The sequence below is a fragment of the Neopelma chrysocephalum genome, unplaced genomic scaffold (genome assembly GCF_003984885.1).
Source record: "Neopelma chrysocephalum unplaced genomic scaffold, ASM398488v2 Primary Assembly neopelma1_80b, whole genome shotgun sequence".
NCBI lineage: Eukaryota > Metazoa > Chordata > Aves > Passeriformes > Pipridae > Neopelma > Neopelma chrysocephalum.
Genome location: NW_020897742.1, coordinates 2,328,516 through 2,355,693, shown reverse-complemented (window position 1 = coordinate 2,355,693; position 27,178 = coordinate 2,328,516). Strand labels below are relative to the sequence as shown.

Sequence of the window (27,178 nt, the reverse complement as noted above, 5' to 3'; positions counted from 1 at the left end):
TGAGGAAAGAAAAAGGCAGAAGAAGAAAAGGAGGAAGGGGAAGAGGAAGAGAGAAAGGAAGCACATGACCAAAGAGAAAGACGGAAAAAAAGAAGGAAAAAATATTTTAAAAAATCACCAAAAATAAATAAAATCACTCCATTTACAGAAATGTTTACAATTTCAGCAAGTGTTACATTCTTGACTATTCATCCAACTTTGCTTATTACAAAACACTGTCAACATTAAAAGACATAATTTCATATGCTGATTAGATATAATTTGATAATCTATTCTTACTAATATACGGATGTCCACTGACTGGTGTTCTTCCACATTTTCAAGATCTACTATTTCTCCATTTGTTGTTCTTATTTTTATCTGAAAAAAAACCCAAACACATCCTTAAGTTAACTCAAGAGAAAAGTTCACATTTGTTCATTTAAGTCATCACAGAAGATATTTGATTTTTTTAGTTTCATTAGTGACTAACAATAGACAACTCTTCACACGTACCTATGGAATTAATTTTCGTAAGATATAACTTGATCTGAAAGTCATGTGCACTGAAAATCATTATTTCATTTGTATTTAATATAAGAATTGAATAATTATTTTTTCTTCAAATATTTATCTTCAGCATTTCAGTCCACATGGCAGTTTTTTTGCTGCTTTTTATTTGTAATTTAGTGAATATAACCTTATATAACATGCATTAGCTTACACTGCCTACCTGGAGCATCACTGGCCACCACAAATATATATCACAGAATAACAGAATATGCTGAGTGGAAAGAACCTACAAAGATCATCGAGTCCAAACTTAAGCTCTGCACAGGACCATCCCCAAGAGTCACACCATGTGCCTGAGAGTATTGTCCAAACGCTTCTTGAACTCTGTCAGGCTTGGTGTTGTGACCACTTCCCTGGGGAGCCTGTTCCAGTACCCAATATCCTACCTAGGAGTACCAGAAAACACAAAAAGGAAGCTAACAGTTGTAAAATGGTTTTAAAGAAATTAAAATTAAGAAAACTTAAAGATGTGACATGTCCCAGCATACCAAAATGGGATAAAAGTATATATGAAGAGCATGACAATAAGCAAGATTCTGGGAATGAAGAGGCAAGCCTCAACAGAAATAAAGGAGAGAGAAGGATTATATGATGCAAGTGTCTGTTCCGTGCACTATTAGTGTCAAAACAAGCAGTAGAAATTTGTGAGATTATGCACAAAGGGGAAGAAAGATATCAAACAGAAACAACAGCATATGTTAGGACTGATGTCCTATCACTCTGTCCTAAATTATGGGAGTATATTACGAACATAAAAAACAGGAAAGCAAACAACAAAAGTAAGGATAAACATTAAAAACTATCACTCAGTCAAAATACATTGCAGAAGTCAAAATGAAATAGGGAAAGACTGATGAGTTTCTAAAAACTAACACTGTTCTTATTTTTACCTGTAGTTCTTTTTGGTGTCGTCGATGACCATAAAGATGATCTTCATTTTGCCTAATCTCATTTTCAATGGAATATAAATGTTGCTGAGATGCTGTCAACTGTGCCCTTTTGCTTTCAATCTCTTTATCCAAGTGACTTTATAAACAAAGTGATATTGAGATATATTACACAGGTATTATTTATGACACACACAGAAAAACACAAAAATTACGTGAATGACAAGACAAAGGGTAAAAATGCACTCTTTTTCAACTAGCCTACATCATCCCTCCATGGCAAAACTAGCAATGGAATTCCTGTCACACTTTGAAAGTGTCCTGGTTGTTGCTATTACTGTGCATTTCTTATTCCATTGCTGTTTGTTTTCAGTAAACTGTCATTTCAACTCATAGTCTCTGCCTTTGCCCTCTCTTACTGGAGGGGGGTGAGTGGAAGTGGAATGGTTTATTTGGGGTTTAATTTCCAGTTGCTTTTTTTTAAACCACCACAGAAAGTTAAGATAATCTTTGAGTGAAGCTCATTATATACTGACATGAACAAAGTACAATTAACAGACATATTTAAAACTTTTGGGTTCATAGAAATGAATTTTAACATTCAATTCAGTGTATACTATCAGCTATTAATACTAAAATTAAAATATTTACCTAATATGTCTCTAATATAATCTGAGCCTCAAAAGTAATCTATTGTTGCCAATTTGTTTATTGACAGTTCGTTTGCAATCTTTGAAGTACATTTTGCTTTTTTAACTACCATATTGAAAGCAATGAGAGAGAAAAACCTTAAAAATATAAAAGGTGAGAGAATTCTCAGAGATACCTACCATGAATGAAGTCAAAAGCCTGAGAAAGCACAAATACAAAGTTTGAAACCAGTAGTAGGATATGTGCTTTGGTTTGGAAAATCAGGTTTCCCTTACAGTAAACTATGACACCACTGTTCAAGTGTTAGATTTTAAAAGAAACAGCTTTGACTCCATACTCATTTTCTCCAACTGTAAACTCAAAAAGAAGGTAGATAGATTTCCTGGAGTATCCAGCACAACAAATCCTTACTTGCCACAAGCTGAAAGATAACTAGATACAATCCAGTTTTGCATCTATCACAGAAAGGCACTGAAATAAAGAGATTTTCTAGAATTCTCAGGAGAGAAGTGTAAATCTCAGAAAGAAAATGGAGAGATTAGAGAGTAGTGTACATGCAAATAGACAAATAAGCGATTCCACTACTCATGTCAACAAGTACAGTTTTTACAAACACAACATTACAAGATGCTAACCTTATTTCTGCTTCAACATCTTGACTAAGGTACTTGGGTCTGGAGTAATTGGAAGAGTAATACCGTCTTTCAAAGACGTGATCACCTTCACCAGTGAAAGCTTCTTTACAGTTTGCTGGGGGATGACTGGACTGCATTACCTCACGAGCTCTACGGTTGCTCTGAAAAACACAATGGCCTTATCATACCAACAGAAAAGCAACAACAATTAAAGATAACAATTTAAAAGTTGTCTAGATGCTCTCATCCAGAAATAATTTCAGTTCCTAATGAAATAAGAAATACAGTAATGAAAGAATGTGGAAAAAAATTTATAATGTCAAGAATTTACTTTTCTTAGTTGAACAAGACATTTATGTTCTCAAGAACCCAGCAAGTTTAGCTACTCATTTATTTTATTCTATTACAATTTTATCTACATTGTAAATTCTGTAGTCTAATCAATCCCTTGTAATTTGCCATGGGAAAAAAAAAACAAACACTAACCAAAAGGTTAGTATTCAGTAGTCAGAAGTGGAATAAACATACAGGAAACCATCTTCCAAAGCAAGGTATGAAGTACATCCAACAATATTCAATTAAAGTGTAATGTCAGTAACATTACCAACAAACATGTTGCTAAAAAAAAAATTGACAGTGTCAGACTAAGCGGTTAAAAGTGCCTTTGTCCAAGGCAATAGTGTTCTCTATTCAGAAGCATCAGTTCTTCCACACAATACTTCAGATTCAATTGATATAGTTCAGGTAGGGCTCAAAGATGGTAACATTATGAAAATCAGTGATTAGGTAAGGCAGAGGGGGAATAACAAATCTAATATTCCTGCCATGAGAAAAGCCTAGAAAGTTGAGCTGTACATACATTCAGTGACAGCCACGCTTAATAAACAGTCAGCTCTGCGCTCGACAGAGCATGAGCTGCCTGTTTTCCAGTAGGAATGCCAGAGGACAAACTGGGACAAGAGATTTTGGAGGAAAATAAAATCCACAAAAAGTAAGTGTCGTTAGTTCCATCAGGGTCCTCACCTCTCCTCAGGCAGGAAGGGAAACAAAACTTGCTCTACCCCTTTTATCCATTACAGACACTACCAGTGAAGGTTCCAGATGCTCCACACAGAGAAAACAAGTTTCTTTAAAGACCAACAGGGAGCCTAAAGCCTTACTTTAATCAGCAGGACTTTTTCTATACCCCTCACATCGATCAAACAATTGGCAACCATTACATGATCTATTTCCAATGCTGTTAGAACTGATGGAAATTCTGGATGATAAACAGCTCTGAAGAAAAGAAGAAAAAACATCATTTATAAAACTCACATGAGATTCTTAAAAAAAAAAATCAAAAATAGTTCTTTTCAACTAATAATTTGAACTATTAAGGCTAAGTAACAAATTTCAAAACATAACTTACCTCGGTCTAACATCATAAATTTTATTCTGGAATTTATTTACAATTATTTGAGGTCTAAATCCATGTGGATAATATTTTGACATCAGTAATTGTAGAGTTCTTTCATCGCTGTGATTATCACAGCAAAATGCATGAACTAGGCCCTTTAAACAGGCTTCGACAGCCAAGGTCAGTTCAGGATCTTTTGGATGAATGAAAGCACCTAAATAAACATAAGAGGCAAGGCTTTAGGAGCTGTGTTCCATGATAAAACATTCAGCAGAACATTTTTACTAATTGTTGCCTTGTGCTGCAGTTTTTTTTTAAGAGTCTAAAATAAACCTTTCTTACAAATAGAAAAAAAAAATTAAGAAGTTGACTAAAAGATAAAAAACTCCACAACAGACAAGCTACTCTGAGAACATAAATATATAATTTCTTTTCCTAGAGACACCTACACATAGTTGGAGGCCTACATTTTCTTTCAAGATTTTTGACCGGTGTCTACTAACTTTCATTTAGGGTACCAATTTTATGGCACCTCAGCAGTAGTGTATAAAGGCAAAGATGGCTTATCAACAATTTAATGCTTTAAGGATGAAGGCAGTGGAACAACTATGCTGCAACTTAAACATGAAGATTTCCATTATATCTATCACCTGTCTTCCGTAGCACATGTTCTTACTCTGCAGTAAATGCCACATACTTTAGTACTTGGCCTTCATATCCAGAATATGCTGAAGTCTTTGCTCCCATTCACAAACTGAAAACAGCAGCCACTGTCAGAGCTGGACAGAAAACAAATAAAGGCAAACTTCCCAAGAAAATCTCAGTTGGGTCTGTCTGAGTTGATCCACCCAAAACATCTCGAGTTTGACAAGCCCACAAGTCAGCCACTGGACACTTTGAACAAAATCTGTCTAAGACCTGGACAGTGCTACCCACTGAGGCACCCAAAGCACAGCAGTCTGATGCTTTGGGTGTGTGGGAGAGTTAGAGGGGTGCACTGACAGTTTACTATTTTAGCTACATAAAGTACCTCAACTCAAACAGCTGGAAAGTGAGAAAAACAAGAAGATGTCAGCAAGTTCATGACAGGAGCAAAAGATAACCTACAGGATAAAACTTTTAGTTCAGGAAGTACAGAAGAAAAAGATATATTTGAAACTCCTTAAAGAACAAATAATTTTCCTGAAAGACCACTGTTTTCATTAGCAGCCACACAAGAAGTCCTATGAGAAAATGTGCCTGTTTCAGCGGTTATTCTTACCTATAGGTCCAAGAGGTTTTTTGTTAAAGCGCCCTTGCTGATAGGCTGTTTCAACTGCTTCAACAAATCCTGGTATATGTGGTCCAAATCTTTTCAAAGTATCTGTTTTACTATCTTTCAGCTCTCTCAGCTGTTTCTGCTTGGCATCCAGTGCTTGTTGCGCATCAACGTTTTCTCTCCTAAGAGAACAGAATTTTTTTTCAGTAGTTATAGAGTCTTAATTGGACCAAAAAAAATTATAAAGCCTTGTCTTTCAATTCCTAATAGCACAGTGTATCGAGATGTCAGTAGTTCAATGTACATCTAGGTACAGTGAACATGCAACAATATTTTTATAGTTTCAAGAAACATGACACAAAAAAGCAAGAGAGAAAATTACTACTTTGCAACAGTTTTACAAGACTCTTTTTATTTCTAAAAAATTATAATAAATTTATTTTATTTCTAATTATATGCTTCAATTTCACTGTCTTCTAAAAGACTTTCAACAGAATACAAAGTAAGAATTGGTTATAATAATTGATAAAAGATGTTTAAACTAATACACCAAGTGCAATAAGCAACAATCCTCAAATCCCTCAAGACAATAAATGACATTGTCATAATCCTCTCTGGTAATACTGTTCAAGTTCAGGTTTCCAAATCAAAGTCAGAGTGCTTTGGTTTTCCAGCTTGGGTATGGTCTAAATTAGTACTTGAAGCACTTGCCTCAAAGCCTCTATGAGTGTGCCTTAACTAGAGATGCAATAATTACTCCTAAGTGTATCTATTTTCTTATAATGTTTTACATATCTTGTGCCAGTGTATTAAACTAAAATAAAAAATTTCAATCATAATCTGCCCATAGGATGATAAGAGAGTAAGATAGAGATAGTGGAAATAAGAAGGAAGGATATTAAACTGACAGCATGGATTTAGAGCAGGTTTTAAATTACTAAAAACTTTCACTTTTAATGACAAAACAGTTTTCTTAATTTTCCAAAAGTTTTTCAACTAAGTCACGGAAGTGTCAAAGAAAAAGTTTAGCAAGATAAACAAGGGGATAAAAAAAAAAGAAACTGGAGCCTAATACTTCAGGGAACGCAAGTACATAACAAGAGATCTCTCTCTATAACTTAAAACAAAGGAAAACAGTTACATTCAAAAAGCATCACTTACCTGACCCTGGCATGTTCTTCCCTACACTTATATATAGCCTGCTGAAACTGATCCATCTGCTGAGCAATCATTGTTTCTTCGTCACGGAATGCCTTTAACTGCTCCCTTAAGTGCGCAATTTTCCTTTGTCTTTCCAATTTTTCAGGCTCTGGAATCTGATTAGCACTAGAAAAGAATATACTTCAATATTTTAACACCATACTGATGAATTATAAATGACATGAACTTTATTACTTGTAGCAGACAGAAGATTTATATATCAGAAATTTATGTTTAACATTCTGTGCATTTACAAAATCTACAAAGCATAAATCCCAATTTTTATTTATTTTTTTTAAATTTGTAATCACATGTAACTCTCCAGTTACATTCCTGTTGCATTTAGTTTAAGGCATATTTGTTTTGCGACATCATGGAAGCTAGAAAATGTCTATTATCATCACCAAAAAAAAAAAAAAAGCCTTTTTGCTACCCAGTTACCTCATCACATTCTAGTCAAAGTCTTGGCATGCAAAGAAACAGGATCAGAAATATTCAAATATTTAACTGGACTCTGTAAGGTTTAAGTAAGTATTTTATATTACTGCAGATTTTCTCATTAATCAGAAGAGCTCGCTGCTTTCATACCTGTATAATAAACATACATCATAATCACTGTATCTGTATTTACCTGCTTTTCAGTTCTTCAATTCGTTTACGCAGCTGTTCATCATCTTTTCCCAGACGTTTTAACTCCGTTTTGAAACGATTATAAACCACCTATGAAGGAAATAGGATACAGTAATTTAAGAAATAGAAGAAATCATTTCAAAAAGAACTACACTTTTGAGTAAATAAATACTGAATGGCACCAAACTAGACAAACATAATTTGATTTTCAAGAATTAAATTTATTTATTTATTTTGACCTAAGTTTAACACTGATTAACACCTATATAAAGATATAAGCCCCAGGGCCCCTGACCAGAAACTACTTGCCAGTTAGGCAGGAAATTGCACCTGTTTTGAACTGCACTATGGATTCAGGAAGCCAAGACAAAAATGCAGAAATACAGAAGGGTAGAGCATGGACAAGATTAAAGCTTTAAACTGGTACAAACTTTTTGCCTACCTCAATTTCATTGACTGCTTTTCTTTTTGCCTGCACTTCAGCCTTCAAAGAAATACACTGAGGATGAAGGGCTTGTGCTTCTTCACTTACTGTTTCTAATCTGTCTTGTATTGCTTTGTACTTTTTTTCTGCTTCATTCACTTTTACCTTTGGTGAAAAAAGAGAATGATATACAAGTAGTAATGGAGCAAACTTTTTCATTGCCACTATGGAAATGCAAAGATGAAAATTAATAAATGGACATTCTCAGGAAACCTACAGACTACCAAATCTGTGAAGTAAACAGCAACCTTTTTTTCTATCTCATGGTTTACTCAAACACAGGACTCTTGATATAATAAGGCCAAGTAACATGACATCAAAAGAAGTTAAGCCAGTGTCTGGACAATGTTCCTTCAGTACTACACAGACACGTTCACCCCAATGCAAAAATGCCTCAATTATAAAACAAATACTTATAAACAAACAAACCAATCCACAAAATTTTTTTTTAAAAAGGAAAATGAATGCTAATAAAGAAAACTTGGAGAAGGAGTTTTAATAGACTGAAAAGTTTTGGGCTGTTCAGCCCAGAGAACAGAAGAAAAGGTTGTGTGGAGACCTCATATCAGCCTTTCAGCATCTGAAGGGGACTTACAAGGAAGCCTGAGAGGAACTCTTCATCCTTTGTAGTGACAGGACAGGGAGTAATAAGTTCAAACTGAAAGAGGGGAAATTTAGATATATGGAATGAATTCTTTCCCATGAGGGTGGTGAGGCACTGGCACAGGTTGCCCAGAGAAGCTGTGGCTGCCCCATCCCAGGCAGTGTTCGACATCAGGTTGGATGGGGCACTGAGGAACCTGATCTAGTGGAAGGTGTCCCTGCCCATGGCATGGGGATTGGAACTAGATGACCTAAACCAACCCAAACCATTCTATGATTCTAAATTCACAATAATGATGCCTAGCATTTCTCTGTAAAAATATATATTTCATAGGTGAATCTGAATATTTGACAAAATTATTCTTTCTTTCTTTCTACCTACAGAAATCTTAATAAGTCAAAGACTTCCAAAGGTCTCCTGAAATCACTGATCTTTTCTTCAGGCAGTGATACCCAAGAAAATCTACATGACAGATCTCTGAGGCAGGGACTAAAACTAGAGTGATTTAAACTGTATATGTACCTGCCATTCTTCTACCTTCTGAATAAACTCTGTATTTGCTTCTTCAGCCTTGATGCCTTCTTTGATTGGCTCTATTTCTTTTTCCATCTCACTCACCTAAAAAGAAACCTATATTAGCATGTATCAGAACGTCTGCAACAGACTGAGAATGAAGTACATTTCATATGAATAAACATATTTTAGCAAGACACTTACCACTGCCCATGCCATATTATGTTTCAACTCTTCGAGACGTCTTCGCATGTCATTCACAAATGCAATGCTTTTGTAGAGTTCCTTTTTTTCTAAATAAATCTGCTTAAGTTCTTCAAGACGCTTAAAAAAGGAGAGGTTCATCATGAGTGCAAAAAGTTGTGATGTAGTATGAAATCTTGGAAAGATTTGTTTTTTTGTAAAATTTAATGTCACTAAGACCTAATCAAATCAAAACCATGCAGTTTAAGTCCTCTAGTTCTTACAGTGCACAGATCTGTGCTAATAATTAACTTTTACATACCTCTCTTCCTTGTTCTATCTGAATACGTGTATTCTGTTGAGTTTTCTCAACACATGAATAGTCTTCTTTCATTTGTTCCAGCTGAGTTGCCTTCATAAAAAACTAAAAAGGAATAAAAATTTGCAGTTGTCAGATTCAGCACCTTATCTAAGCAAACTTTAATTGCCACAGAAAGACCATTCATCCCAACTTCTCTGCATGCTGAATGACACCCAAAGTAAAGTAAATGGTGGGGTTCTGGTCATACAACTTCCATTCCCTTCTTGGCCTGCACTGTGATATCAGAAATGCTCGTTAGGCCTTGGCCTTGACGAACAGCACCTGGGCTCAGCTCCTTGCGAGCATATTAGAAACACTCTCTGCTCCCGGGAACTTATGCTGTCTGATGAGCTCCTGTTTTTAACAAAACTGCCTTGGAAACTTACTTTTCTTGCCTGAATAACAACCCATGTGGAACAACACTTTTGTTACTGAACTTTCAAAGTAAGTTACAAACCCAAACTGTGGCCAGGATGGAACACTACTATGACTAAAGCCCACTCTTTTGCAGCTCTATAAACAGTCCTAAGCGAGACCCTTTGAGCTCTCCTGGACCTTAGTGCGCTGTGACCAGCATCTCCTTCTGAGTGGGACACCTCTTGAGCCACTGAGCTCTCAAATTTACTTGGAAGTTGACAACAGAGCCTGAGCTGATACTCCCACTCCTCAAGGATCAACCTCTTTAGCCGACACGAAGGCATCCAACATGAGTACTTCCCTGAATTCGATGGGAATTTTTCACAGAGATACACCTTGTACGTACTGTTTAGGCCTGTGGGTGTGTGAATATGCTCTAGCAAATGTATTATGAATGTCACCCTCTTAGATTCTTAAGTAAATTAGGCCTTCTTAAGTAAATTAGGCCTATAAGTGAGTTACCATTGTGCTATAGTAAATTCTATAAGAATCTTTTGTTAAATTGTTTAAATTAGGCTATCAATTAAGTGCTGTTAAGTGCTGTCAAGTTTAAGTGCTGTCAAAACCTTTAAGCCTAAAACGTTGGTCAAGTCTGGGGCTGAGTTTGGCAAGTCACTCTGGACCCTGTGACTTAACAGGCAGGTCTCCCTTACTCCTTTTTATCCTTACCCTTTTCCCATCACCAGCCTCTATGTAGATCATTTTAGGCTGATTTTAGTTTTAGCTTGATAGATTACAGGTTTGAGTATGATTTTTCTCTGTGTGCTTTAACCACCCAGGTAAGTAGGAGAGTGAACCTTGTCAACAAACTTTGTCCTGCTTTCATTTTAATATTAAACCTGCTTTTGCTGATATCTGTGCTGGTGGTTCTTTGAGCAACCTAAAATACTCATTTGCAACACTGGTATTCCTGAATAATGAACTAACTCAGCAGTGTCCTAAAATTTAATTGTATCAATCTCTTTAGAGAGAATAAACTTCAAAAAAATTGTTTGTGCAAGTGGATGACTGCTACAATCAGACAGTGTACTGGCTCTGGCCAGGATGAAGTTAAGTGTCTTCATAGCAACTTTTATGGTGCTGTATTTTAGATGTGTGATCAAAACAATACTGACAACACCCTAATATTTTAGCTGTTGCACTAAGGCCTCCCGTTTCTCACTGCCCTCCCAGTGAGTACATTAGCGGGGTGTGCAAGAAGTTGGGAAGGGATACAACCAGGCAGTTGATCCCAGATATGCCACCCCATGAAACTTCATTGTTGTGGTTTAGCCCCTGCCAGCAACTCGGCCCCCCACAGCCACTCACTCACTTCCCCTTGGTGTGATGGGGGAGAGAATCAGAAAAGTAAAAGTGAGAAAACTCGTAGGTTGAGATAAAAATCATTTAATAAAGGAAAAGCTACACACACAAGCAAAGTGAAACAAGGAATTCATTCATCACTTCCCCTGGGCAGGCAGGCATTCAGGCATCCCCAGGAAATAAGGGCTCCATCATGTGATTTGGGAAGACAAATCCATCACTCTGTCTTCTAATTCCTTCTTCTTCCCCTAGCTCTATATGCTGAGCATGATGCCACATGGTCTGGGATATCCCCTGGGTCAGTTGGGATCAGCTGTTCCAGCTGTATCCCCTCCCAACTCCTTGTGCACCCCCATCCTCCTTGCTAGTGAGGTGGGGTGAGAAGCCGAAAAAGCCTTGACTTTGTTCAGTAAGCACTGCTCAGCATTTACAAAAATAGCAGTAACAAAAACATCTCCTTGTTATCAACACTTTTCAGCATGAATCCACAAGGTAGCCCTATATTATCTGCCATGAAGAAAATTAACTCTATCCCAGCCCAAACCAGCACAGTCATGCTCAGCAAAAAAAGGGATAAGAGAGGGTTTAGGGGGATTAGCCATCTCTTGCTTGGGAACTGGTTTGGCATTGGTCTACCAACTGGAGGTGGTGAGCGATTGCTTTTGTGTCTCTCATTTTCTTTCTCTTTCTTTCTCCCTCCTTCTAGCTTTCTCTGCATTTTTTTTAAATAATTTTTATCTCATCCCTTTAATTTCTTTTATTGTACTCTTCCGTTCCTCTTACCCCATCCCAAGCTGGAGGGAAGCACAGAAGGGAAGTGAGTGGTTGTGTGGTATTGAGCTGCTTACCTGAGTTAAACCACAATAGGTTATTAATCAAGGAATCTGATATTTTTTTCCATCCAAATGCCACCTCTAAAAATTTGAAATCAGTATTCTAATGTTTAATCAAATTGCTCAATGATTTTTCTTACCTTATACTTGTCACTTTCACTTTTAGTCTGTAAAAACTGCTTACTCATCTCTTGGGTTAAAATAGTCACAGGATTATCTACCTGCAAAAAATAATTGCTTTTGTTTTATTTTCAATAGAACAGTTATCATGTGACTGCAAATCCATGAAAGTGAGCAAACCATCGCCCTGTTCCATGTACTGCAATTCAATAATAAGATTCAGAAATGAAGATTTCTAATCCTATCATCTCTTTAAAAAAATACAAAACATAACAGACAAAACCAATAACAAACAGAAACTTTAGAAATCCAACTCCATCAAGTAAAAAATCGAACCACAGCAAGAACAACTAAGGAGTTGCTTCCAGGAGGATGACTTCTATAAAGACAGTGCCTGTAAGTTCCATTTATTTAACAAGATCAGCATTAGAAATTTGTCCAATGTTGTATTTCTCATTATTTAATTGATCAAAGTATTGCATTTAATGCAATGAATTGACTCATATATTCTTACAGAAGTTTCCACAAAAAAAAAATCAATACATACTAACTGAAGTTTGTGTTACTTGAAATTCTAAGTATGTTGAATATTTTACACTTTGTGTGCATTACCTGATCTTTCATTAACCACTTAAGCAGCAAAAACACACTCAAATTTCTTGCACAGAAAACACTGAAATAATCAGCATAAAAACTCCCTCCAGATACAAAAGAAACCTATGCAAGGACTTTCATCAACAAGCTACATGACTCTTGGCTCACAGATGATACCAAGTACGTATCTGCCTGGGACAAAATCTTATTCTGCACTGTATGAGGTATAAATTTCAATTTTTCTTTTGCTGATGCATTTGATTTTGAAATAATATGGAAGGAATAAACCTCTCTCATTTAAGGAAATGAGAAAACACTGCTTTTTAATGAAAGAATTATAATATCGCATGCTGATGTCTGAAATTGCACAGAATTTAAACACAGCAACTACCTGTATATTAAAATGATCCAGTATTTTTACGAGTTCCTCTTTCTTTGAAGAAATTAAGGTTCCTAATGGAAAAAAACAGAGAAAAAATACCAATGGGTCTGAAGTAATGAGACATACAATGCCCCAGTCTTTTGTTCAATGTAGCAATGTAAAAAATTAATCTTTTTGTAACATGGATGTAGTCCTAAATGAGAAACACTGGTAGTTTGGGGTTTTTTCCTAATATATTTGCATTTGCACTGAAAGACTTCTAATTTAAGTCCCTCGTTGCCTCATAAACCGTCTGTGACAGAATACAGGTAAATCAGCAAACTCAACAGAACCTCAAAAAGATTAAAAGAACTATGTTCACCCTCATCATACAATCAGATTTTTGTAAAAAAAATACATAATGCAGAACCTGACATACAAAATAACATATATCAATAAATACATAAGCTTTTGACATATTAAAATATTCTTAGTCTGAGGTAAACACACAAAAAATGGACAGTGTCATCATCCTTGAATGATTCTATGAAATAACATCATCCTTTACTAACATCATTTAAAGCAATGAAAACATTTAAAGAACTTTTAAGACTGAGAACAAAGCAAACTACCACCAACCAGATTTGCTTTTCAGTTTGTAACTTCTGCTTCCATCCTGATTAATGCGCTGATTCACAATAATAGAGTTACCATACACTTCTGGTTTAAATGCATCTCTGCCCTGGTTTCGCAAAGTTATGGAAATATCTGCAGAACTAAAAAAAAAAACGAAAATAATAAAAAAGACAACTGAAATTAATTTCAAATCTAACAAAAAAATCAGAACATTCTAATTTTACATACAAATTGTCAGGTTTACTACAGGTCAAAACTGCAAGTCAATCACAGTACCAATCAGAACAACATATATTTAAGTTGTTTGAGCCAAAACAGCATCAGATACATCAGATACACATCCAGAAAGGCTGCCATACAGTATCTGTTTGCACCTTCTTCATGCAACAGCCAAAAGTAAATAGTTGGAAGAGCAGATTTCCCCCACCTTCCCTTCCCGAGTGCCCCCATTTTTAGGTTGCAGATTCAAGTTGCTTTTTTGTTGTTCTCCTGTTTTCTAGATGGTTTCTGTAGAAAACAGTTGCTTGGCTTCTACAGCCTAACCAATGTAATCCCTACCAGAATGCTTAAGGCATTCTTCTAGAAAAGATGAGATATGCTTTCACTTCTGAATTCCTATTTTCTGTTTCTTGAGTGAATGCTGAAACATTAAGTTAACATACATAAGGAAGGTACTTACAAAAATTTACTTGAAGCACCTCTGAAAGGAAAAGTCTGGAACTCCGAGTTACAGCTTTATGTAAATGTAAACTCCTAAACCTATTTTGTTATCGATTCCTCTGAACATGTTATTCCCACTCTTACTCAGACATGAATCCACCTCCTGCATGTTTAAATATCCACCTGTAACTCAAGGTCTTTATATTGCATATTCATTCACTTCGCCAGAAAGACTGAAAAATAATTAATCTCGCTGCTTGCAAAACAGTAACTAGTTACCTAGGATTTTTTTGTAATGAACTCAATTATTTGGTAGGAATTACATAGCGGAAGTAACAGACAAGAACAGGGCAATACAGAGGACATACCGCCACGTTAGCTGGTTCAGTGTCCTAGTTTCAGCCAGGTCAGAGTTAATTTTCTCACAGCTGCTGTGAGGGGAGTGGGGTTGTTATTCTACGCCACCCACGTCATTACTGGGGGATGTGGCTGCGGGTGAAAGAAAAGGGAAACTCGACGTGGAACTGCTGCCATTTTGTTCCTTTCCTCCAGGGAAAGTAAGCAGCATGTGGAGCAGTGGGGTGGCTCCAGTCCTGCTGGGGGGTTTGTCCATCACTGCTTTTCGTTGTCTCGAGCTTGGGGAAGGAGAGAGGGTGTGGACAATCTGTCCACCATTGTTTTTTTTCTTCACTGGTCCAGGCTTGGGGAAGGGGGGGATACAGACACTTTCTTCCGACATTTTCTTCTTTGTCTGGGGAGCCGTGAGGTGCAGTCACGTTTATTTGGACTCAGTGAGCATTTTTGCATGTAATCACCCTCTTTTATACACTATTGTTATTAATTGTTGCTGTTACTGTTTGTTTTCCTTATCTTATTGCTGGTTTTTTTCAGTAAATTGTTATCCCAACCCATAATCTCTGCTTTTGTCCCTCTCACCGAGTGGATGGAGGGGAAGAGGAACAGCTGTTTGCAGTGTCATTTCCAGCTGGTTTTAAAACCACAACATTCAGAAATAACAGTATACTACTTGTAAAATTTCTAATTTTTTGTTTGTAGTTTTTTAGGGGGGGTTGTTTAAATAAAGTCTCTTCATTGTTTTGCTTTTTATTGAAGCCTTGTGGATCCAATAAGAAGATATAGAAAGTGACAGTGAACAGAAAACTCATCAGCTAACCTGAATGACTAAACAGCACACGCAACTTTAAAACTAAAGAAGTTTTACTTACGTCTCTCCGTCTCGAATAAACATTTTTAATGAGGAACCTCTATTAGTTGCAGTGGCTTTTCCACCAAGTCCAACAATAAGAGCAGTTAAAACAGAACTTTTTCCACCTGTAATATAAGCATTGAACTTGTTTTAAAGGAAGTTCTTGTAACTTCTCCAGTTCACCCATATTACAGATTTTTGTTTGACTGGTTATATATTCGTGCATTAGAAGTCCAAATTCTGTCCTTACTGAAAAAACATTTAAAATAACAATAACACTAGGAAAGTATCTGCCATTTCTACGGTTATCCTGAAAATAACCCAACATGCTGAGCCAAACTTGTTACTTCTATCTAGCAATTTGCATTCAACTCCTAGGTCAGGAGGAAGGAATGTCCCGTTCCTTAAAAGCATACTAAAAACATGTATACAACAAAAGAAATCAAACAGGTATTACCATTTACCTAATATCTGAAAGGTTTTAAAGTCTCTTTCAAAATTTATGTTTTAAATTTTTAATTCTATCTTCACAAGAAATTAGCTTGTATAAATATCACTTCCTTTTCCTATAATAGTTTCTACACGACCTACTGTCCTGATTTTGCTTCCTTGTGGTTGGTACAGTGCTGTGTTTTGGGTTCAGCATGAGAACAGTGCTGGTAACACACTGACATTTTGGTTGTTGCTAAGTGGTGTTTACCCAAATTAAGGACTTTTCAGGGTCTCATGCTCTGCCAGGAGGAGCACAAGAAGACAGGAGGGAGAACGGCCAGGAGAGCTGACCCAAAATGGCCAAAGGCATATTCCATACAATAGAATGTCATGCCCAGTGCATGAACTGGGGAGAGTTGGCCAGGAGCTGCTGATTGCTGCTCAGGATGGGATGGTTGTGAGCAACAGTATTGTGCATCACCTTTTTATCTTGGGTTTTATTCCTCTCTTTCTGGTTTTTATTATAATTATTTTATTTCAGTCATTAAACTGTTGTGATCTCAAACCACAGGATTTACCTTTTTCAGATTCTCCTCCCCATCCCACTGGGGGACGCAGGGGAGTGAGCAAGCAGAGGCATGGTGTTTAGTTCCCAGATGGGATTAAACAACAACAGTCATTTTTGGTGCCCATCACAAGGCTCGAAGGGTTGACATAATGACAGATATGACCAGTGTTTTAAAATGAATGTTTTGTAAGCTTTCATTATAATTCAGTTTAATAGTTGCTAGTCATAATGTTGATTCATTTGCTCTCAGACTCATTGCACTAGTTCTCAGAGTTGCATTATGCAGCACCTTCCTTGCAGGATGTGTTCCCCATTTTGGTGTTCATCACCTCTGGGGCTTGGGCTAAGGTTATCATTTTGCAGTACTTTGTAATACTGGTTCATATGATGTGACAGAACTGGTTGTGAGTCTGGCCTGGTTCGTGCGCTCAGCATCTCCTTCACGCCTGGGCCTCGGGGGCCACCTAGCGGCAACTATTGGCCATTACACCTCCTACCTTCCCTCTCCGAGAGCCAGCCTACGCGGGAGGAATCTTCCCCTTCTTCTCCAGGCTAATTAGAACAGCATTTCAGAATTCTGAAAATTTTGAATACCCTTGGAAAGTTGAAACCATGAGGAAGTAGGATGTTGCTGCATGTGGTTCAGATCTTGTTTAGCATTAAGAAACTAGTAGTCAGTACTCCAACCCCCCAGTACAACCACTGAGGCTCCTCCAACCTCAGCAATGGGCACTGCAGGCACTTGGACAATTACTGTGTATTTAATAATAAACATACAAGTACATTTAGTTCAAGTATAAATTTATTTAGCTAAGAAAATATTTATATTCACATTATATTTTGGAAAAATCTCCACATTTAAGACCTAATTCTTTCATCAGCCTTGCCCTACTGGGATAGAGCTGTGTGGCTCCCAAGTCCATGCCTAGAAGATGGCAAAGAATTCTTTTTCAAATAAACATTACATCTTCTAAATTATTAACAAAAGTGTCCTTTGACAAAGAAATTATGCAATTAATACTTACTTCCATTGTTTCCAACAACGAAATTGATATTTGATCCAAACTGAAAAGGCCCCAGATTTGAATGGCACATGAAGTTCTTCAGCTGGATACTTTCAATTATCCCAACTTCACCGGCAGTCTAAAGAATGAACAGTGAAAACTAGAGTTACATATGCATTTTAATGAGATATAGTTTATATATTTTAATAATCGTGGCTAGGCTTCACAAACGAAGATTTGGGAAAGGCTCTATCCACATTGGTTACAAGCACGCTGGTGGCTAATAAGGCCAATATGAGATAGACGTGTCCGATTCCAAAAGACACAGCAGAAAGACTCCTTAGGTGGTATATTCTGCAAGGCACAATTCTTTCTGCTTTGTCTTTTCTCCTCGAGAGTGATCCTGTGTGCTTTCTCAAAGGAAGCAGCAGCGTTATAGATGGTGTGTCTCCAGGCCTCCGGATTGGAGGCCAGAGTATTTTAATAATAATGAGCATTAAAATGACAGAATAATATAAAGCATCAATGGTTACAAGCTACAAGGAAACAGAAGGGTTTCATGACACTATGTAGTTGCTTGCTACAGAGCAGTTAGGTAATAAAATAGAAAGAAAAGAGTTACCAAAGCTGACTGCTCACTCATAGTAACTTTCAGTTCTCCCCATTACTAACTTATAATTAATACAACAAAAAATATTAAGACAATAGATTCTACACAGTTGACTGACCATGTTAATGCATGTTATTAAGGGCATTGGCAAATACCTTTTAAATCCTGGCAGGCTTGGGGCACTCACCACCCCTCTAGGAATCTGTACTGGGTTTGAGTGGCAAGATTTTGGCAGCGGGAGGGGCAGGAGGCTACAGTGGTGGCTCCTGGGAGAACCTGCCACAGGATTCCCAATGTCCAACAGAGTCAATGCCAGCCAGCTCTAAGACAGACCCATTGCTGGCCAAGGCCAAGCCCATCAGCAATGGTGGTAGCACTTCTGGCATAAGAATTAAGGGCGGCAAACTGCAATTGCAGCAATTGCAGCCAGAGAAGAGAGGAGTAAGAATATGTGAGACAAACAGCCCTGCACACCCCAAGGTCAGTGCAGAAGGAAGGGCAGGAGGTGCTCCAGGCATCAGAGCTGAGGTTTCCCTGCAGCCTGTGAGGCAGCTGTGTCCCTGCAGCCCATGGAGGCCCATGGGGGAGCAGAGATCCACCCGCAGCCCACGATGGAGCAGGTGGATTCACAAAGGAGGCTGTGACTCCTTGGGAAGCCCATGCTGGAGCAGGTTTGCTAGCAGGACTTGTCACCCAGCGGGGGACCTACACTGGATCAGTCTGTTCCTGAAAGACTGCATCCAATGGAAGGGATCCACACTCAAGCAGGGGAAATGTGAGGAGTCCTCCCCTGGGGAGGAAGGAGCGCCTGAGACCATGTGTGACAAACTGACCACAGCTCCCACTCCCCCATCCCCTGTGCTGCTGGGGGGGAAGAGGGAGAGAAAATCAGGAGTGAAGCTGAGCCCAGGAAAAAGGGAGGGGTGAAGGGAAGGTGTTTTAAGATTTCGGTTTATTTCTCATCTCTCAAATCCTGATTTGTTAATAAATTCAGTCAATTTTCCCAAGTGGAATCTCTTTTGCCTGTGACAGTAACTGGTGAGTGATCTCTCCCTGCCCTTATCTCAACCATGAGCCTTTTGTTATATTTTCTCTCCCCTGCCCAGGTGAGGAGGGCAGTGACAGAGCAGCTTTGGTGCACACTTGGTGTCTAGCCAGAGTCAACCCATCACAGAAGCTTGGTCCAGTGTCTGAAATGTTTCCTAATGTCCAGTCTAAACACACAGAACAGGATAATACACAAGACAGTATTTTCAATCTCAGAAATTATTTTTTAAAATTCCTCCATCAAATTAGAATTCAACCACTAACAGAAAAGCAGAAAACATAATATTCCTGCTTTCAAGTTTCATTTCCATCAAAATTCGCATTTCAAACACTAGATTTTTTTTAGACATTTGAAAGTGTCAGCTATCCAAAACAAACAAATATTTGGTTCTTCTTTTAGTAAATAATTAGTTTTAAATATTTTCTATGCTGTTACTACAAATATAAACAAAATATATCATGGTTCTACCAAAATCCATTTATTTGATTTCTTGACATGTTCAGTAGTATTCATTCTGTAAAACCAGAATATTGTTATTTTATGATCAACTGTTATAACTAGATGACCTAAAAGAAATAAGGTAAGAACGAACATCACAGACAGTACCTCTAGTTTCTTTTGTATTTGTTCTACTGAAGCCTACATCCAAGATATTTATTTAAACAAGCACAACTTTTTCTTCTATCTTCACCTCTACGACTTTTTAAAAAACTTACCAACTGTGAGGAGGCATTACCATCAGCTGATGACTCTAAATTTTCTTCTTCATTAGACTCATCACTATGTTCATCTATGTATTCTTGTCTCCGCCTTTTCTGGGATCCAGGCTTTGAAATACTTTCCTCCTTTCTCTTACCCATGAGTACTGAAAAATGAAAGTAATGAAATATTGTAGGTTTCAGTTTTCTAGATGAAAACATACCCACAGGTGATAGCACAGACATACCAAATTATTTAATTTGATAAAAGAAATATTAAGATCATAGCAAACATTGCACAAATACTTTTTCAGAACTGAAATCTTGGTAATTTAAGCCTAAGCGTACTACGAAAGAGTTGCATGAGAACAAAAGAAACACAGCTTCATAATTCTAATCAAGCTGAATTTGTTGATTAACAGTAAAATCAACCTTAACTCTGTTTTCCTTGGTACATTAGTCTTTGGAATATTTGCTAGAATTCTTTTTGGTTAGCAATGGAGTTGAGGATCAGGTGGTAAAAAGAACATAACTAACATAGTGTGATCAGCAGCATCAATGCTGACATGATTAAAGTAAGCTGCACAGCTAAAAAGAAAATGTATTAATTATTTGTGGTTGACAAAAGCCTAGAAAATTTATATGCGGAACACACAGAAGTAGAATAAAGGAAAATTTAGACTCATAACATTGTTCCAGTGCTGTTTCTTACATGCGAGGCAGTGTAGTGTGATCACAGTAAACAGAATGCTGTTATCCTCCTAATGAAGGATAATAGTTCTCTCTCTATAGAAAACATATGCATAAATTTTCTCTAAAAAAATCAGTAAATAACACACAGACTTTCAGCACTAATGGGATTGATCCAAAATGAATCTTGCAAAAGTAACAAGCTTTACTAAAGTCATATAAAACTGAAAAAGGCATTAGGATTAATCAAAATTTCACATTCTCTGTAACTTTAAGCTTACATCATGGTTTTTATTCCCCCAAAAGTACATATTATATTTTTCATGTAGAGTCCTGGAGTCCCAAAGGCCTATACAAAACACGGAAGTTGACGTACTTGCCCAAAGTAGAAGCAAGGTCCTGTTTATACAAAGGCAACGCACAATCTTTTTACTTGTTAGTAGTTTAGTCAGCTACTGCTAATCATCCAAAACAGGCTAAAATTCACATCAGTTGCATAGTTTTCCAGCACCAAAATTTTTCTGAAATGGAGTTATGCTCTCCTACTCAACTCTGTACTAAAATTTTGTCTAGAGCTCTCTTGTAAGAAAGATAGCAACTAACTTTAATGTGCATCACCAGTTCGAGCAAAATTCAGAGGCATTAAATGTAATTAACATTCACTGTCGTGGGTTTCTGTGGCTGGGGGTTTTTTTTGGTAGTGGTGGGGGCTACATGGGCTGATTTCTGTTAGAAGCTGCTAGAAGTTTCCCCTCTGTGGAGCCAATGATAGCTGGCTACAGGAGGAACTTCCTGCTGTTGGCCAAGGGAGAGCCAATTGTTGCGCCTCTGTGACAACTTATTTAAGAAAAAAAGTTTGTTGCACAGAAGAAATTGGAGCCAGAGGGGTTGCTGGTGGAAGCCTCTGGGCCCGGGCCCCGCTGCCCCAGCCCGAGGCAGGCATGGCACTGGAGTTGAGCGGGCCTGGGCCGGGGCTGTGCCCCGAGCCACCACTGCGGGCAGTGGCCACAGCCTGGGCCCCATGGCACCTGGCCCGTGGCAGGCACAGTGATGGAGCCGGGCCGGGCCAGCCCCACTGGCAGGCACTGCCCCCACTCCCATCCTGGCCAAGCCAGGACGGGCTGGGACGGCTCCGCCGCGTTGCAGCTGAGCCCATGCAGGAACAAGTGGATGCATGAAGGAGGACTGTTACCCTCGTGGGAGGCCCAGGATGGAGCAGGGTCCCTCAGAAGATCTGTGGCCCATGGAGAGAGGAGCCCACACCAGAGCAGGTTATTCCCGGGTAGGACTCAACTCATGGCCCTGTGGGGGACCCACATGGGTGCAACTCATCTGTTAAAGACTGCATCCTATGAAAAAACATCGGGGTGCAGAGACCCCTGCGCCCCATGGAGGAATGACCTTTGGGACAGCAGATATGGAAGACCTGCGGCCCAGGAGGGGTGGACCCATGTTGGAGAGGTCCATCAAGGACTGTTTCCCGTGGGAGGGACCCCACGGAACAGGGGAAGGACTCAGAGCTTTGGTGCCTCTGTAGCCCCTGGTGAAGACCATGGTGAAGCAGGCAGTCCCCCTGCAGTCCATGGAAGGGTGACCCACAGGACAGCAGACTTGGAAGACCTCTTGCCCTATGGGTGGACTTCTCTTCCTGCACTGGCGCAGGGGGAGGAGGGAGAACATGGAAGGAAGGAGGGGTGGTTGGAAAATGTGTTTAAGACTTTTATTTCTCACTCTTTAGCTCTTATCCTGTTAGTAATAAATTTTAGTACCATCCTCATATTGAGTTTTGTTTTGCCTGTGTGACTTCTCCCAGCTCTTAGTGAATTTAGTGGGTGCCTAGAATATGGCCAGGGTCAACCTACGACACATAGAAAGATCACTCTGGCCTAAGAGTAGGCTGCTTATTTATAAAAATAAAAAAAATATATTTTTTTTTTTAAATTGGGTGGGGTGCATGAAAGAATGACCAGCATTAGAGACACTGGATGCCTAAAGTTGGTACCACATGTCATGGTTTGAGACCAAATTGACTGTGTGGACACTAAACACACTGATGTGATGATAATAAGAGAGCACTTCCTTGTCCCATAGGACAGATGAGGTGATCCAGGAGAGAAGACATGCAGGTATAACAGTTCCTAACATGATCTCCTGCCTCCTGGAGGGAGATGACACGGTCTGTGACAAAGTAGGATGGATCAGCACAGCGGGTCCAGCTGTGCCATGCACAGCCTTGGGATCCCATGAGGCCCCCTTGTTAAAGCCCTCAGGCCCTCCCAGAGCTTCTCAGTGGGTCTTGCTCTACATTCTCTCTTTAAATGTTTTAAGATTAGTGACCTGGAGAATCTACAGAGAACTTAGTGGAATGAAGACTGTTGAATTACAACTTTAGTCATAAGAACTAGTGCTGCAACGGAGAGCTGTAAGATCCCAAGGCTCATCCTATGAGTTCATCGAATGGGTTTTACTTTAAAAATACACAAGGCTCCAAAAATCTGCTCGCTGGACTTATTAAAAGGGTCTTCAGTTCTTTTAATACCTCAAGAACGAGCACACAGGAGAAGACACTTGCACACACTTCTTAGGAGGTCAAATAACACACTTTTACTGGCAAACTTTAGAAAATAAGGGAACTTGGTAAAGGTTTAAAGGGCAATATTGAACCAAAATAAAGCATTCCACAAAGCATTGACTTAGCACATGCTAACACACACAACTTAGCAAAATCCAACCCATCCAGCTTTAAGTTACCCAAATATCAAGGAGATTAGGAGAAGAAACAAAGAAAGAGAGGGAAGAAGAGAAAATTACTGCTACCATCCCAGATCCAGCATAGATCCAGCTACCAGGAGCCCAGGAGATGGCAGGGCTGTGACCACACGAGGGCCACATGGTGTTGATTTTATCTGCTTTGGCCCCTTGTGGCCACACCCTCCAGGCAGGACTTCTGGCCCACTGGCCACTCTGGGGCTCCGGGGTGGAGTGTGCGCAGTGCTCCCGGTGTCCAGCGACAGACAGCTGCTCTGGGGCTGCCCAAGGAGGCTCCAAGGGGCTGGAGTATGGAACAGGGCACTATTCCACCTTCGTGAAATTCGACCTGTCTCTTCCCCATACACACACACACTTGAGTTCGTCCAAGCCAATAATTAATATAATAATCCAGTGTCTCATAAGAAGAGCAGTCTTTCTTCCCTCTCCCTCTACTGATTCTGTCCCATCCCCCGAAGTTCAAGCAGCTCTTTACGCAACAAAATAATAAATCATCTCAATTCTCTGATTCTACTGAAAATTAATGCAAGAAAAAACTTTTTTCTTTTTACATTATGCAAGTTCCCCAACCTTTTTACCATGCAGATCTGTATGGTTGGGTTATTGTGGAGAAAGAGATGCTTCTCTGAGCAGTTCACTTGTGCCAGCTTAATGCTCTGGTCAAATTACTGCCTGATTTTAACTGACAGGAGGTCAGACAGTTCATACTACCAAGCATCACAGACTGGAGCATATATTATAAGAAACACAACAGACATTAAAATTTGCTACTCTATTATTTTGCTACTAATAATAATCATTATTATGTTATTGTAATTATTAGTAGTAGTAATAATAATTTCATGAAGTATTTACAGCTAAATTGTCATATCCATTTTATGTTATGAAGATTAACACCACACATAGAAATCAAAGAAAAAACACACTTCACAATTACATACCTTTTGCTATGCTACTTTCGGTTTACTACATAAACATGCCTTCATGCATAAATAATAAGGACCACGAAACAGTCCCTTCTACGCTCTTGGCATATATCCATCATCCAAATATGAAGACAAACATTCAGTCAGTCTGCTGTTCCATCAAACTCTTTCTCTAAAAAGAAGGGAAAACACAAGCTTTAAATGTTGCAATTAATAATGTCCAAACTAAAGATCAGGGCTATCAGTTCCACTGCTATACTATTTGAACATTTAAGGAAAAGACAGTATGAGAGCGGAAAACAGAACAACATAACCAAGAAAACTCACTCATGCAGTCTAACTGTGAGGAAGGCAAAAGACAGATCAATCTGCACCCCAAAGTTTTCGAAGAGTTAGTACTGTAAACAAAACTTAACTGGAACTGCAGGCAAAAAGTAGCCTCAGAAATTATGACAAATGTCAGTGGATGTAGCACCTTCGTGGAGTATAAAAAAGACAAAAGGAATGAGGAAACTGACTGCAGCAATAAGGAATCCACTAGTAAGATTTTACAAGAAACAAAGCTTAAAAGGCAAAGGAAGAAATAATCAACATTTTAAAAAAATAAAAACATAGAAAATGACACATACATTTGAATTTTATCCTCATGTCACCTTGATATTTTTGACAGAAAAGGTTCATTTTTTGACATTAACTACTCCCAAAACTCTTGCAGCAAGACACCCCTAATTTTCTTCATTAAGTTTTTAACTGAAAAAATAGTTGCCTTCAGTCTCAGCACCACTTACCATAATTCTAACAACAGTCTGGAAATAACTACACAAGGCAAAGGAAAAGCAGCTGATCCAACCTATCTGAAGGTTATTAAAGTGTGCAATACTATATTGGAAACAACTGAACTGACAAAAATGTAGACCAGTACATTTTAAGACACATAATACAATAATGGGAAGCCAACAATGAACACTATTGACAAATGTTAACAGAAGGTGTTTTTAAGGTGTTTATGGACCAGGCATCATATTTAAAAACTGAAATATAAATACATGTTATATTGCAATATAAAGTAAGATATGTTAATGGAAATGTGATGACAGTCATGAACATTATTAATTCAAACAAGAATTCAACAGTTACTCAGAAAGACAAATCAAAAGTACTGATTTAATGAAAAAATGAACATTGGAATGTAAGAGCATACAGTCAGGAATAAAAACTAGACCTATAACTGGGAACAAATAAGGGCAAGACAGATCCAATTATAAAAACAATCAAAGGATTGCTACAAAATATTACAAGCAATTGTTGTGCATATAATGAGAGTTGGCAAAATAGAGGTAGAGCAAAAACATCATAGCAGACCTATTGCAGGATGAACACAAGATACAAGAGGAAGCAAAGGGTGGAAGAAGAGGAAGAAAATATCTGTGGTCTTTAGCTGATTTATAGCACCATGCATTTGTTTAACAGTCACAAAGATAAACTGACTACAAATCAGCAGTTAATAATTATGAAGAAAGCACAACACTATCTATTGAACTTAAAGGCAGATGTTTCAGAGGGCTAAAGTCAGAAGCCCAGAATCATGAACAGCAGTGGGGTGCTGTTCAATTTTGAGGACTGTCTAAGCCAGGTGTCCCATGTTAGGCTACGTGTCTTTGACATTCATGACTCCTCTCCTAATGTATTTGCAGCCAGTGCATAAGAAGCCTGTACCATCACATCAGACAATGGAAAAGCATTGCCTGACCCACAGAATCACAGAAGGTGGTAAGGTTGGTCATCTGGTCCAACCTCCCTGCTTAAGCAGGGTCATCCTAGACCACATTACACAGGACTGTACGAGGGAGATTCCACAACCTCTCTGGGCAATCTTTTCCAGTGCTCAGTCACTTCCACAGTAACGAAAGCGGAACTTCCCGTGCATCAGTTTCTGCCCATTGCCACTTATCCCATGGCTGGGCATCACTGAGCAGAGCCTGGCTCCGTCCCCTTGGCACCGCCCCCCCGCCCCCAGATATTTACAGACATTGATGAGGTCCCCTCTCAATCGCCTCTTCTCGAGGCTGAACAGGCCCAACTCCCTCAGCCTTTCCTCCTAAGAGATGCTCCAGTCCCCCAGTCACCCTCGCTACCCTCCACTGGACCCCCTCCAGGAGCTTCATGTCCCTCTTGCACTGAGGAGCCCAGAACAGCACTGCGGCACAGAGATCTGCCTTCTCTGTGGGAAGCCAGGTGAGGGGGCAGAAATCCTGGAAGCCCACGATTACCTATTGCTTTTCCCAACACCGCAGGACCTGGCAGGATCCCCGCACCCGCAGAGAAGGCACCCGGGTCCCTTGGAGGCTGGAACACCCGGGCGGCGCCGCTCCCGCTCCTCACCCGCTTCCCGCCGGAAAGCGGGCGAGCAGCCGGGGGGGAGCCCTGACGGCCCGGGGCAGAGCCCCGACGGCCCGGGGGGCAGCCGTCACGGCCCGGAGGGATCCCTCACGCCCGGTGGGACGGCCGCGCTGGCAGCAGGTGACAAACAGCAGCTCCGACCCCGAACTGGTCCCGCAGAGCCACCTGCGACACTCGCCCCGGCGCCGTGCCGAGGGCACCGAGACGAACGGGAAGTAGCCGCCGCCGCTACGCTGTGGCTGCCCGGCCGCCCTCCCTCCCTCACGGCCGTTCCAAAGGGCGGGAGTGCGTCCGGTCACCGCCCGCCAGGACCCTCTCCCCGCACGGGTCGCCCTCTCCGCCCCTCTTCTCTCTCCTCCCTTCGCCTCCCCTCCCCTCGCCTGCTCCGCGCCGCGCGGGCGGGGCCGTTACCCGGGACAGCTCCGGATCCTCTCGTGGGGCGGGGCCGGGCGAACCAAACCGAACGGAACCGGAGCGTGACGAGCCGGGCCGGGACAAGCGGAAGAGCCGCCGCGGGCGCAGCGCCTGCGCGCTGCGGGCGCGGGGGGG

At 39.6% G+C, this 27,178-nt stretch overlaps 1 protein-coding gene across 2 annotated transcripts in view; it reads right to left on the bottom strand.

Moving 5' to 3' along the window:
* SMC6 (structural maintenance of chromosomes 6) overlaps window positions 1-27,142 on the bottom strand; it is a 38,830-nt gene extending 11,688 nt beyond the window's left edge. The window contains exons 1-20 of one of the 2 annotated variants that reach the window (XM_027690227.1): window positions 27,041-27,142; window positions 24,245-24,401; window positions 19,863-20,011; window positions 17,510-17,627; window positions 15,504-15,609; window positions 13,621-13,757; window positions 13,012-13,073; window positions 12,047-12,127; window positions 9,316-9,417; window positions 9,015-9,134; window positions 8,820-8,915; window positions 7,652-7,798; window positions 7,211-7,299; window positions 6,541-6,705; window positions 5,383-5,561; window positions 4,134-4,335; window positions 3,886-4,000; window positions 2,726-2,886; window positions 1,443-1,578; window positions 280-360 (exon numbers count right to left, since the gene is read on the bottom strand). In XM_027690227.1, coding sequence (XP_027546028.1) covers window positions 280-360; window positions 1,443-1,578; window positions 2,726-2,886; window positions 3,886-4,000; window positions 4,134-4,335; window positions 5,383-5,561; window positions 6,541-6,705; window positions 7,211-7,299; window positions 7,652-7,798; window positions 8,820-8,915; window positions 9,015-9,134; window positions 9,316-9,417; window positions 12,047-12,127; window positions 13,012-13,073; window positions 13,621-13,757; window positions 15,504-15,609; window positions 17,510-17,627; window positions 19,863-20,006 — 2,241 coding nt within the window. In that variant the 5' untranslated portion in view covers window positions 20,007-20,011; window positions 24,245-24,401; window positions 27,041-27,142. Of the gene's footprint in view, window positions 1-279; window positions 361-1,442; window positions 1,579-2,725; window positions 2,887-3,885; window positions 4,001-4,133; window positions 4,336-5,382; window positions 5,562-6,540; window positions 6,706-7,210; window positions 7,300-7,651; window positions 7,799-8,819; window positions 8,916-9,014; window positions 9,135-9,315; window positions 9,418-12,046; window positions 12,128-13,011; window positions 13,074-13,620; window positions 13,758-15,503; window positions 15,610-17,509; window positions 17,628-19,862; window positions 20,012-24,244; window positions 24,402-26,499; window positions 26,872-27,040 lie in introns of those variants that run through there. The other variant, XM_027690229.1, reaches the window with a different exon arrangement.
* Between the last annotated feature and the right edge of the window lie 36 nt (window positions 27,143-27,178).